Source organism: Sphaeramia orbicularis, chromosome 17, assembly GCF_902148855.1.
Source record: "Sphaeramia orbicularis chromosome 17, fSphaOr1.1, whole genome shotgun sequence".
Lineage (NCBI taxonomy): Eukaryota > Metazoa > Chordata > Actinopteri > Kurtiformes > Apogonidae > Sphaeramia > Sphaeramia orbicularis.
Genome location: NC_043973.1, coordinates 8,840,961 through 8,853,117, shown reverse-complemented (window position 1 = coordinate 8,853,117; position 12,157 = coordinate 8,840,961). Strand labels below are relative to the sequence as shown.

At 37.6% G+C, this 12,157-nt stretch overlaps 1 protein-coding gene across 1 annotated transcript in view; it reads right to left on the bottom strand.

The window, feature by feature from the left end:
- Window positions 1-12,157, bottom strand: part of st6galnac5a (ST6 (alpha-N-acetyl-neuraminyl-2,3-beta-galactosyl-1,3)-N-acetylgalactosaminide alpha-2,6-sialyltransferase 5a) — a 73,291-nt gene that overhangs the window by 28,927 nt on the left and 32,207 nt on the right. Inside the window, 2 exon segments of the mRNA XM_030161128.1 lie at window positions 5,304-5,595; window positions 5,598-5,715. Of these exon segments, the coding sequence (XP_030016988.1) occupies window positions 5,304-5,595; window positions 5,598-5,715 (410 nt within the window).

Sequence of the window (12,157 nt, the reverse complement as noted above, 5' to 3'; positions counted from 1 at the left end):
ATGAGGCTTATACTGTCTGCATTGTATAGTTCCATATAGTCTTAGTTTTGGTTGTAAATTTGGCAGAAAATCAGTGTAGTGCAGGTCATCATGAGTCACACAGCTGCCAGAGAAAACATAGCCACTCTGCCTGTTTCTGCCAGTTTTTGCTCCCTGACTTTTCTTCTGTTTCACATTTGGCCTACTACTCCTTTCTTTAATTTTTTTTAATATATATTTTATGAAAAAAATGTTTACTAGGGCTGCCAAGAGTTCAGCCTGACATACTAATAGTTTGTTTTGTAGGAAAAATGAAATTTATTTGCATAACAATAACACAATATTCATAATTACATTTTCATTGGTGTATACTCACAGGAAATAAGAATCATTGTATTTTATCAAAACACTGGCTTTAATGTGTGTTATTCGCATTTTTAGCTTCATTGAAATTTCCTTGGCTGCATAGAAAGGGAGGGTAAGGCGATGGCTATTATTGATTTGCTTGCAATAGAAACCTCACCACTAGATGTCACTAAATGCTGCATCTTTTAATATTTAACATTAATGTAAAGTTTTACATCTTTCTAAACAGGCCGTTAGTAACTTGAAGTTAACATTATATTTTTTTAACTATTATGACTGTGACTTGTATTTTCCAGATAATTTCACTTCAACCTCATGCAAATGCATCCATCAGGACTCTGACAACATAACACAGAAGAGAAATTAACACTTACATCCAAGTATCATAGGAGCATAAAACCCCAATCAGTTAAAAATACTGAACAGCCTTTTCCAAAGCTAATTTGCTTTTAATCACTAGATGATACTCACTCTAGCTAGGCAATTTAACACAGTGAATACAGTGGGACACCTGCTTTTCATTGCTCCACTGCCAGTGTTATTAAGGTAGTGGATGCGGCAACATCTCACACCATCTTAATTACCTTGACTAAAATGGCCTAACCCATAATTAAAATTACAGGCTCACAAGGTCACTGATAGTAGCTGATTATACACAAATTCTGTTAAATGCAATAGATTTCATTTTATAATTTGGTTGAAAATATTATACAGGTTTGAGATAACCTCCACCTAACATCTCTTTCTTTATCTCCATTGTTTTAGACTCAAAAAAGAGCTGTCATTTGCTTAGAAATTGTGTTATTTCTTGCAACCTTGTGGCAATTATACTTCATTATTCTTTTTTGTGGCTTTTTGAGTGCCCTTATTTGGCATGCAGCTTTGGAGAAAAGCATCTCATAAATGAGTAAATGCTTGATAGACAGACAGCACATTCCTCCCACATTCATACATATAGATAAGCTGCAGAGATGTCTAATACTTAATACTGTAAGGATGAGATACAGTAAATAAGAACAGTGACACTCACTCTGAACAATGATTGTCTGAACCATTTAACAAATCCTCCACTCTGCAATTTCCCTCCCTGATGTTTATCTTAAGCTGGAGTCAGATTCAATCTGTGCTGACATCCTGGACTACACAGAGGCTCACACAAAGAGAGAAAGAAATGCATAGTGTGATGGTGGGCTTAATGGTGATGGGACTGGGAGCTCAGCCTGGATTCATTAAATTTGAGTCTTTTAACAGTGTTCAGCCTGAGAGAAGATGCTGCACAAACACAAACTCAAACTCTGAATCTCTTGCACAACTCCAAGTAACAAAAAGACCTTTTTTTCTTTTTGGTTACACTGTTGATTCTTGTTAATGTTGGTGCATTGTTGTATTGCAGTGTATTCAAATATACCTACGTAACACACAGAAATATTTACTCAATATAAATGTTACTGCTTGTGATGGCAGAAGTTTCTATTTCTATTATTGGTACTAACAGCTGCAGTAGTAGTATATCTACTCTTAGTACTTGTATTTGGAGTAGTTGTTTTAGCAGTTATGGTTATTTGTACTAGTTATTGGTAGCTATACTAGTAACAGCAATTTTAGTTTTTAACAGTTATAGTTCAGTTTGCTGTGCATCCATGTGCCCCCCCTATCCCTTCTCTCTCTCTCTCTCTCTCTCTCTTTCCCTTTCTTTAATCCCTTCTCTTTAACCCTAACTGGTCAAGGCAGACGTCCATCCTCCAGAACCTGGGTCTGCTTCAGGTTTCTGCCTGTTAAAGGAAGTTTTTCTTTGCCACTGTCACCAAGTGTTTGATTGATTGAATTTGATCACTGTATACTGTTTTGTAAAGTGATATTACAATGTTCTGTTGCACATTGCCTCCTTGCATGTCACACCATAAAAGACATTATTTTGTCTCAATGCATTCTCTCTATATAGCTGTGATGACAGAACACTAAACTTTAACCTGTAAACTGTAATCTCATTTTATTAGTCATGAATGTAGATCAACCAAAAGTCAAAGCTTCAACACAACAGACTAGTAGAGCATCCATATCACTGCCAACATTACACTAGTACAAGTGATGATGTCCCATTCCATCCTTACCATTTGAATAAAACCCTGAGCAACTTAAATTGTCCATGTGGTGTAGTAATTTATCCAAAGGCCTTGGTGGCCACTTCATCTTATACCACTTGACAACCATATAATCAGACTTGGTCCTTATTCTAAGCACAGCCACTTCACACTAAACTGGAAACTTCAGCGAGCTGTAGTTCACATCTCTATGAAACCAACAGGACCACATTATCTGCAAAGAATGGAGATGCAATCTGGAAGCCTCCAAACCAGACATTAAACCATTTGGTTGTGCCTCGAAATTGGGTCCATGAATGACAAAGAAAAGATTTAACAGAGTTCAACTGTCACTGCAAGTAATGACCACAATAATATTTTTTCTTAATGGTGTATGCAAGGAGTTCCACCAAAGTCCATGACACTTGAGAGCCTTAAAAGAACAAACCACACACTCACATTTTCGTTTTCAAGCTACACATGCTAATTTTGAGATATCTTCAAGTGTTGTTGAAAAACAACACAAGCTGCAAACAAATACCTCTTTCCATTAATATCCTGGTGCCTCAAAGACAATCAAATATATTGCAATACCAAATTACCTGCAGGAAATATTCAAGATGATGGATTTCTTGTGTCAGATAGGTTTAATGCTTCTGCCACAGATATTCATAACATACTGACATCATCCAAATGCAAAAAAACGAAATCTATAAACCAAAGATATTGAATTGTAAAATATATTTTTGGGGTTTGAATCAGAGCTTGGGTGAAATAAAAAAAAAATCCTGCCAGTATATTCAGCACATTCTGCATTCAGGAGCATGAACAATGCACGAGCATGACAATGAATAACTTAAGGCTACAAATAACATATTCTTAGAGCAAAAAATACAAAATACCAATAATTGTGATGGAATATATGTAGTATTTCTGGCTTGTCTGAGAAACTATGAACCTTTAACCTGTTTAGAAGAATTCTCATTGTGAGCGTTAAAGGTGAGGCAATGCTGACAGACACTGAATTCAGCTGGGTCTGACTCTTGTCTTGCTTGTAATATGTCGGATTGCCTTTTATTTTTTTATTCTGTAAGAAGTGAACATTTCATATTTTATGTGCTGTTTTTTCTCCTAGATTAGAATAAAATAACAATTAAGCTATCTGAGACTGACCACCAGAAAAAGAGTTTTATTCATGAAATAATTAATTTGCTGGATTATTATACAAATGAAGAAGGGATTTTGGAGACCTGAGCGATAATCACCAGTTGCATCCATCCAGTTTACAATCTGAAGATCACATCTAATTCAACAGCTGTGCATTGTTGTCCTTTGCAGCTTTTTAGATGAACTGTATGAGAAAAGTCACAGGCTGGTTTGTATTTTTAACCTGGCAGTGGTGCATTTACAAGTGTTGTGGAGGGAGTGTGAACTTGATTTGGGGAAATATTTGAAGATGGGAAGCCAAGGTCCAGCATTAACATGGCCAAACCTTGCAACAGAAAATGTCACAGGAAAACGAAACAGGCTAGTCTTACGCGTAATCCAAATCTTGCCTCTTTCAACATGTATTTACAGAGATTGTTGTTGTTTTTTCATGTAGTGAGAGGCACTAATGGTAACACTCAGACAACAGAAGATGAGCTATAGTAGGTAGTGTGTGAAAAACTGAAAATATGCAGTATACCAAAGTTACCCTGATGTCCACAGCTCTGTTCAAATAGTGTGCCACTTGAGCTATCAATGTGATGGACTGCATCCCGCAATGCATTACAGCCATCGTTTTCTTCTTTATTCTAATGGCCGGTTGCAGTTATCATGATAAGTGCATTACTGCCACCTGCTCTTCTGGAATTTGTGTCAGAGTTCATTATTTACACACATTTCATATGAATGCACAGCTGAGTAAACGCAGGACAAATGCCTGTGTTTTGCAGTAGAGATGAGCTGCTTGGGTAAAATTTGCAACAATATAGCATTTTCACATTTGTTACTTGCATGCAACATTCAAATGGGCTAATAAGTAGCTAATGTTAGGTGGAGACCAATGCCAGCAAATGATACAAACTGTCTCTATATGAAAGTATTTCAGGGAGATTTCTGAGTAAAAAAACACAATGTAAACTTCTGCAGACTTGCAAACAGCTAACAAGTAATTGTTTCATGGTGATGAGCTTGTTGGGCATTTGTTACGTAGTACTCTGCATTGATAATTACATCTCTAATAGCACACTAATGATTCTGAACTCAGCCGCTGAGCATCGCAACGTCTACGTACTTCTTGTGAATTGAACAAATGTGAAAAAGATTGGTTTAATGCTTATAGGTGCGGCGTGTAAAGCAGTGCGGGGGGGATTGTTTGAACACTACAAAGTGAAAGTGAAAACACTTTACTATTCCTCTACCCCCCCCCCCCCCCCCAACTGTGCCCCAGTGTGTGTAGGACTTAAAGGTCTATGCTATTAGAGATGTGATTCACCCTTCCCTTCCAATTGTGAATGAGAACCTACCATAGAAAAATGCAAAAGATCCTTGCTAGATCCAGCGTTTGCTTTATTTGTTTAGGGCCTCTATAGACATGTGGCAGTGCAATAAGATGGAGGGGATCTACTCCTTCAAATAATACCAGTTAAGTCTAATGCAACAAAACAAAGTTTCTGGTTATTATATACTAATGAAAATATGGTTCTGAGTATAATATTCCATTTTAGGAAATTTGGATTTATGGATTCCCATAAATCTAACACTGTGCACTATTAAGAGACCCTGAGTGGCTGCACTGATCAGAACACTCCAATATACAGTAAGTAATAGCTCTCCTTATTCTTTTCATGTACACTGTTTTACCATGGTGGTTTCCTAATACCTCTGGCTCACCTGTCTTTTCCAGTCTCCTTCTTGAAGAGCTCATCAAACTGCAGCATCTTCTGCCAGGAGATGATATAAACTTTGAGCTTGGGCAGGACCTGGTTCATCAGCCTTAGGTTGTTGTATATGAGGCCCTTCCCATCACGCCTCATGTAGCTGCTAGGGCCCCAGAATATGAACACCGTGTCCTGGCTGACGTTGAGCAGTTCGTGTCTGTTTCGAAGGACCCTTTGCATGCTGGAGTGAGCAATGACGCGAAGGGAGGTGCGGCGGCCGACGTCACGGGCGTAACCCCTGGCAGTGGAGCATCGTTCATGCGGATGACACACTCAGCCCGGTCGATCTCTACACCCCGACCGCCTCCGATGAGATGACCTGAGCTGGTCACAAGGGCACAGGTCTGGCAGTGCATTTTAAGAGGCTGAGGGAAGGAAGCGGAAGACAAAGAGCAGGAATGAAGTGGGAAATATTGATATTTGGTATCCTTATATGAAATATAAGCACATCCAGCATCATGTTAGTTTTGCAGCATATTTACTGTAAAGTCTTGTTTCTCTTTATTTTTACAGTAGTAAGAAATGCTGTGAAACTTCTGTGATTTATACAGGAACACACAGAAAGCCAAGGGAAATGCACACCTAAGGGAACTTTGGTAAAAAGCTTCACTATGTATTTGAGATGGAAAATATCTTGCTGACAAATAGGTAGCGACAGAGCCTACTGGGTATGTGTAGCTTGTCATATTGCTTTGTGATTGGTAGAAACCCCTGGGTCTTATAGAGATTCACTCTCACTTCCTTACAAGCAGTGATAGTATACAGAAGTATAAGTACAAATATCATGCTGTGAAAATACTGTGCTACACGTAAATATCCTGCTTTTACAACCATATCGGCAGTAAAATGTATTTGAATTATGAAAACTAAAAGTAGTCATTACACAGTAAATGGATCCTGTCAGTATTTTACTGTAATATGAGTTTTTGGATTTACAATACTTCTGTTGCATTTTATTGCTGTACATGTTTTAGGTTGAGCTCATTTGAAGTACTTCATATAGTACAGGTAGATTCATCAACAGCAATGTATAACTCATTTGATCGCATCACATGTCCCTAAAAAGTTAACTTTACATCGGCTCAGAAACACAGCCCTGTTTACAGTTTTGTAATACTGAATTTTGCAGGTAATAACTAGTTTATTTAGATTGTAATTATAATGATGATGCTAATAATAAAAACAAATCTGCAGAAATTAAATGGCTTCGTGTGTAAAAAGTCTTATTTCTGGGGTTACAAAATAAATAATTAATGGGTCAAATAAAGAGAAAACACGGTTGCAAAAAAAAGAAAAGAAACCCATGTTGTCTAATCAACAGAATTAGTGTTGTGATTTATGAGTGGTGAAGTCATTTGTGTAAAGAAAACCCCACTGAGTACAACATGCATAAATTATTCTTGTAATTTTTTTTTTAACTTTTATACACAATCACTAATATTGGAGACCCTAGAGTTATACAAGTGTAACATTTGTACATGGAGAGCTCATTAAACAAGTGGCCTCTTTTGCATCAAATGAGGGCGTACATGCACATAAATCATTAACAAAGACCTATTTGTGTATGTTCTGCTGGTGTACATGTTGGCAGAGCTGCTGCATATATCTACTGTATGTACCACATATGTGTGCATGTGGGTGTGTCTGGTATTTTTCTTTGCTTTGACACAGACCCCTGGTCTGAAAATCAATGATATGCAAACGAAACCTGCAGAGCCTTCTAATGTGCCCTGAAATATCTCCCCGGCAGAAATATGGCACTTATTTACATTCTTACAGCCATAACAAATTTACATTTTCATGGCATTAACAGAAATAAATGACAACAGCAGAAATGTGTGTGGAGGCTGAGATGCGTCATTATCACGCTCATCTGCTGATTTTGACCTAGTGGCAAAGTACCAGCAGAACCATCTACTTAATGAGACTTAAAGGAGGAAGGGGGAGGATGGGAGATAGGGATCTAGGGAGATAGCACAAAACAGAAGTGGGAAAAGGAAGGAAAACAGTGCAAAGTGATAAAAACAAGGAATAAGAATGTATGGTAAAAGGGAAGGAGATATATGGAGGCAGTAAAAGCCACCCTGGTGCTATAGTGTTTGATGAGATGTTGAGCTAATGAGGTCCTGGCGGTCTACACCAACACCAGCAGCAGCAACATCCATCCTTCTCCCTCATCTCCTCCTGCCTTTCCTTCTCCCACCTGGCAGCGCCTTGACAGCCAATCTGGCTGTAGAGCTGCAGCACCAGTGGAGCAGGTCAGAAATCCCATTTTCACCCAGGGGCTTTTAAGTGGCTCCACAGACCCGATTCTCTCTTCCTCTGTCTCACAGAGAATTTAAGTGGACCTTGCTGACCAGAATTGGCCTCTTCAGGGAGCACGGTCAGGCTATTACTGAGAAATAGGCTGGATGGTCTCGACAAGGCTCTACATTTCACCCGGAATTACGTGACCCATCCAATATGGTGGCTCGAGTTGAGGCAATGGAGTCGAGGTATCTCAGACTGACATGGAGTTCAGAGGCAACTGTAAGGGTCTCCTGACCCCATAATTGGAAAATGTTGCGGGGCTCACAATATTTATGCCTTTTTAAAAAAAAGTTTATTGACAGTATTACCAACAGCAAAAAGAAATATGAATACATCTTGTTTAGGAAATATATATGGTTGACTATATGGTAAGTGGTAATATTCTGCTGGGTAATTACAACTAGTACCTAGTAAGTAATTACAAGTAATTACAAGTAAGTAAGTAATTACAACTACTTACCTAGTAAGTAGGTAATGTTAGAAAAACTACACCAAATTAAAATTTATGCATCATTTCATCTAAGTCCAGTGTAGTTGTGACTGATTTAGGCTGGTAGAAAATAAGATAATTTTTGGGTTCCTACAAAAATAGGCCACCATTTTACCCCTAATATTATCCATTAATACAAGTTATAGATATAGCTGTCCAAGGGTTATGTATCGTATATATACAGTATATGGACAACACGGTGGTGCAGTGGTTAGCACTCGTGCCTCACAGCAAGAAGGTCCTGGGTTCGATTCCAACACCAGTCGACGGAGGGTGGGACCTTTCTGTGTGGAGTTTGCATGTTCTCCCCGTGTCTGCGTGGGTTCTCTCCGGGTACTCCGGCTTCCTCCCACCATCCAAAGACATGCACTAATAGGTTAATTGGTTAATCTAAATTGCCCATAGGTGTGAATGTGAGAGTGATTGTTTGTCTCTATATGTCAGCCCTGCGATGAACTGGCGACTTGTCCAGGGTGTACCCTGCCTTCGCCCCTATGTAGCTGGGATAGGTTCCAAGTGACCCCTGTGACCCTAGTGAGGATAAAGCGGGTTCAGAAAATGAATGAATGAATGAATGAATGAATATATACAGTATTTAAGAAGATGGGCATTGACCGTGTACTTTATTGATGGAATTTTCCAACATCAGACTAAACACTATTTTCTGATGCATATCTAACAAACCCATGAACAATAATTACATGACAAAAAGTAATTTATTATGAACTACTATCTTAATCTCTACAAAGTAATAACAAAATTTATTTGAGCTGATATGTAATGTATTGTAATTACTGTAATTAATATAATATGATGTAATTACTCTGTATTCACAAAACTACCTGTGGTAATTATGCAACAATATACCATAATGCAACATATATTTCGGGTAAATGCAATTTCTGCAGAGCCTACATGAAAAATCCATGAGGAAATAGCAAAAAATCCATCAAATGCTTAGATATAATACAGTGACAGATACACAATAGTGGTGACTGGTGGTAAAAATGACACTGATGTTAATCAGAAGTGTTAATGTTAAAGGTTCAGTGTGTAAAATTGCCACCTTTCATATGTTGAAGTCTGTCTGAGACTGGGGCTGTTTGTTCACGTAGGCTAACTCTACATGTAAGTTAATTGTAAGTGGTGTTAACACTGTTACTGCTGTAGAAGATCAGAACCAATGCACTGAAGAACATGGAAGGCAGGAAAATCACCCAAGTTCTCTACATGGAAATCAGTGTACAGGCTGTTATTATGGATGTTGGTTACAGAGACAAACATGAGCTCATAAACAAAAATAGCTAACATGGGCAGAACATATGAATGTTAAATATACAAACCTTTAATAAATAATGCATTAACAAAATGTGCAGACCACAACAATTCAGCCATCTGCTCATGTGCTTTATAAAATAAGTTACACTGAAAACAAACCTAGACAAAATCACAGAACTTGCCTCTTTGAAAATCAGTCATGAAAAAAATAGACGTTGACAAATTAGTAGAAGTTCTGTAATATTGGTATTACTGAGCTACAAATGTCAGAATGACTGTGCTGCTTCAGTTTGCTAAACATAATAATAAAAGTGCAAATTAAATCTAAAACTCCAGGGAAAGTTGAACTCCGCTGAATGAGTCATGTAATAAACGGTTCATAAATCAAGACACAGCTATCATTTATGAGTTCAAAATCTCAGACTTTGTTCTCTGCAACTGAATAGAGTAGCTTTGATCAGAATTTAAAGATTAATAACATCTAAACTCTAAGTTCTGAGGTTTTCAAAACCTGTTTTCCATTACAATGTCGAGGTACCTCATCAAAGTTACGATCTGTCAAGTGAATATTTAGACTAAATAATGAAATATATGATTATCAACTGGAGCTGGAAAAAAATAGACATCAAAATAAAAAATAAATTTCTTAGAAATGTTCTCAGTTTTCAGGTTTACGTAAACCCTCATTTCTCTCCTGTGCCATCTTTTCAAAACTATAAAACTGGTTAAAATGATATTTTCCCTGAACTCATTCTCAGTTGTCTAGATAGTCCAACAGAACAGAAAAAAAAACATTTTAGGAGCAGTTTTATGAATTCATAACCATACAGTGTGTTTAGTCAGTTTTTTTTTTCTTTGAATTTAAAACTGAAAAATAAATGAATAAATAAATAAATAATGCAGAAGCTATCATTTAAAAAATAGCTGATTGTGTATAAAAAACAGTGTCTTCAAAGCAGAAGTATCAATATTTCATTAGCCTGAAAGGGGATTTTAAAACGAAAAAATATTTCATTAATGTCCCTCTTATTTTCTTGTAATTTCACAAATCTATATGTTTTGAAGGAATATGCTGTACAGTTTATTGATTTCTGTCTGTTTCTGTGTGAGACAGACCCCAAAAGAGTCATAAACTATGCCAATTATGTACTAGCTCTGATGTAATCCCATACTATTACCTTCCTAGAGTCTGTATCTGGATTTGCTTCTTTTCTTGTGTATTTGCTACCTTTTTCTGAATACCGAGTATGCATTAGCAAATTAGTGAACATTATTTTGTATGGATGGATGGATGGATAGATGGATGGATGGATAATCTCCCCTTGATATATGATTCTATTGTATTATTTAACCTGTGTTGACCCATGTGGTCCTAATGGGTCATATATTTCTGTTTTGTTTGTATTTTGTTGACAGCTCTCTCTCCCTCTCTTCAGTGCCACCAATTACTATGTGATACATTTATCAGTTGCAGGAGTGTGACTGGTGGAACCTGACACTGATTGGCTGGAGGATAAAAGCTGGCTGCTGTTGATTCACTGCTCCTTCTGGTCATCCCATTCCCAATGATGGAGGATTGGTTATCGCTGTGTTTGTGTGCTGTGAAAGTTTCTGTGAAAAAAATGAATTTTATAAATATTGTAAATTAGATTAAATAATGTACAAGGTAGCAGAAGTAAGAAGGAGAAGCCCTTTTTGTTTGATCATACTTTTTCTCCTGTTTTTAGTTAGAAGTTAGGTCACACCGCTTGTTTTTAGCTTACTGGCCAACAGGCCGTAAGCTATTGTCGTCATGCAGCATCCGGCGGTGGCGTCTGTCGTCGTTGTCCGTCGTCGTCGTCCGTCGTCGTCGTCGTCGTCCGTCGTCGTCGTCCGTCGTCGTCGTCCGTCGTCGTCGTCGTCGTCCGTCGTCGTCGTCCGTCGTCGTCGTCCGTCGTCGTCGTCTGTCGTCGTCGTCTGTCGTCCATTACAAAAATTTCAATCGTCTTCTTGTCCAAAACTACAATTCCGATTGGCTTCAAACTTGGTATACAGCCTCTTTACGATGATGTCAACAAAAGTTAGTGAAATTATTTGGATCTGGATCTGATTCTGGATTTGGTGCGACTTTGAAAAATTTCCCCATTATAACAGATAGGAAGTGGATCGATGTAATAACTCAGTAAATATAAACGATATCAAGTTGAAATTTCTACAGTACAGCCCTGATGGGGAGATGACCAAAACATAATGGCCACACGCTGATCAGGATCTTCTTCTGCATCCGGGAATTTACAGAAAATTTAACATGGGCTCTTATGGGGAACAAATTTCAATTGTCTTTTTCTCCAAAACTACAGTTCTGATTGACTTCAAACTTGGTATACAGCTTCTTTATGATGATGTCAGCACAAGGTATTGAAATTATTTTGATCTGGATCTGATTCTGGATTTGGTGCAACTTTGAAAAATTTCCCCATTATAAGAGATAGGAAGTGGATTGATACAATAAACCAGTAAGTATCAATGATATCTAGTTGGAATTTGAATTTTTTACAGATCTGATTGGAATATGACCAAAACATGGGCTATTTCTGTAATATAATAAATACACATAACTGGGTGATAATAAATGGCATCGGGATACATTTCCCAAAGCTTTTAGTTTGGCCGGTAAACTACAGGGCCATTGGTCCTATTTTTTGTTTCTTATTTTATTTTGACGATTAGGTAAGGATAGGTTTGTGACA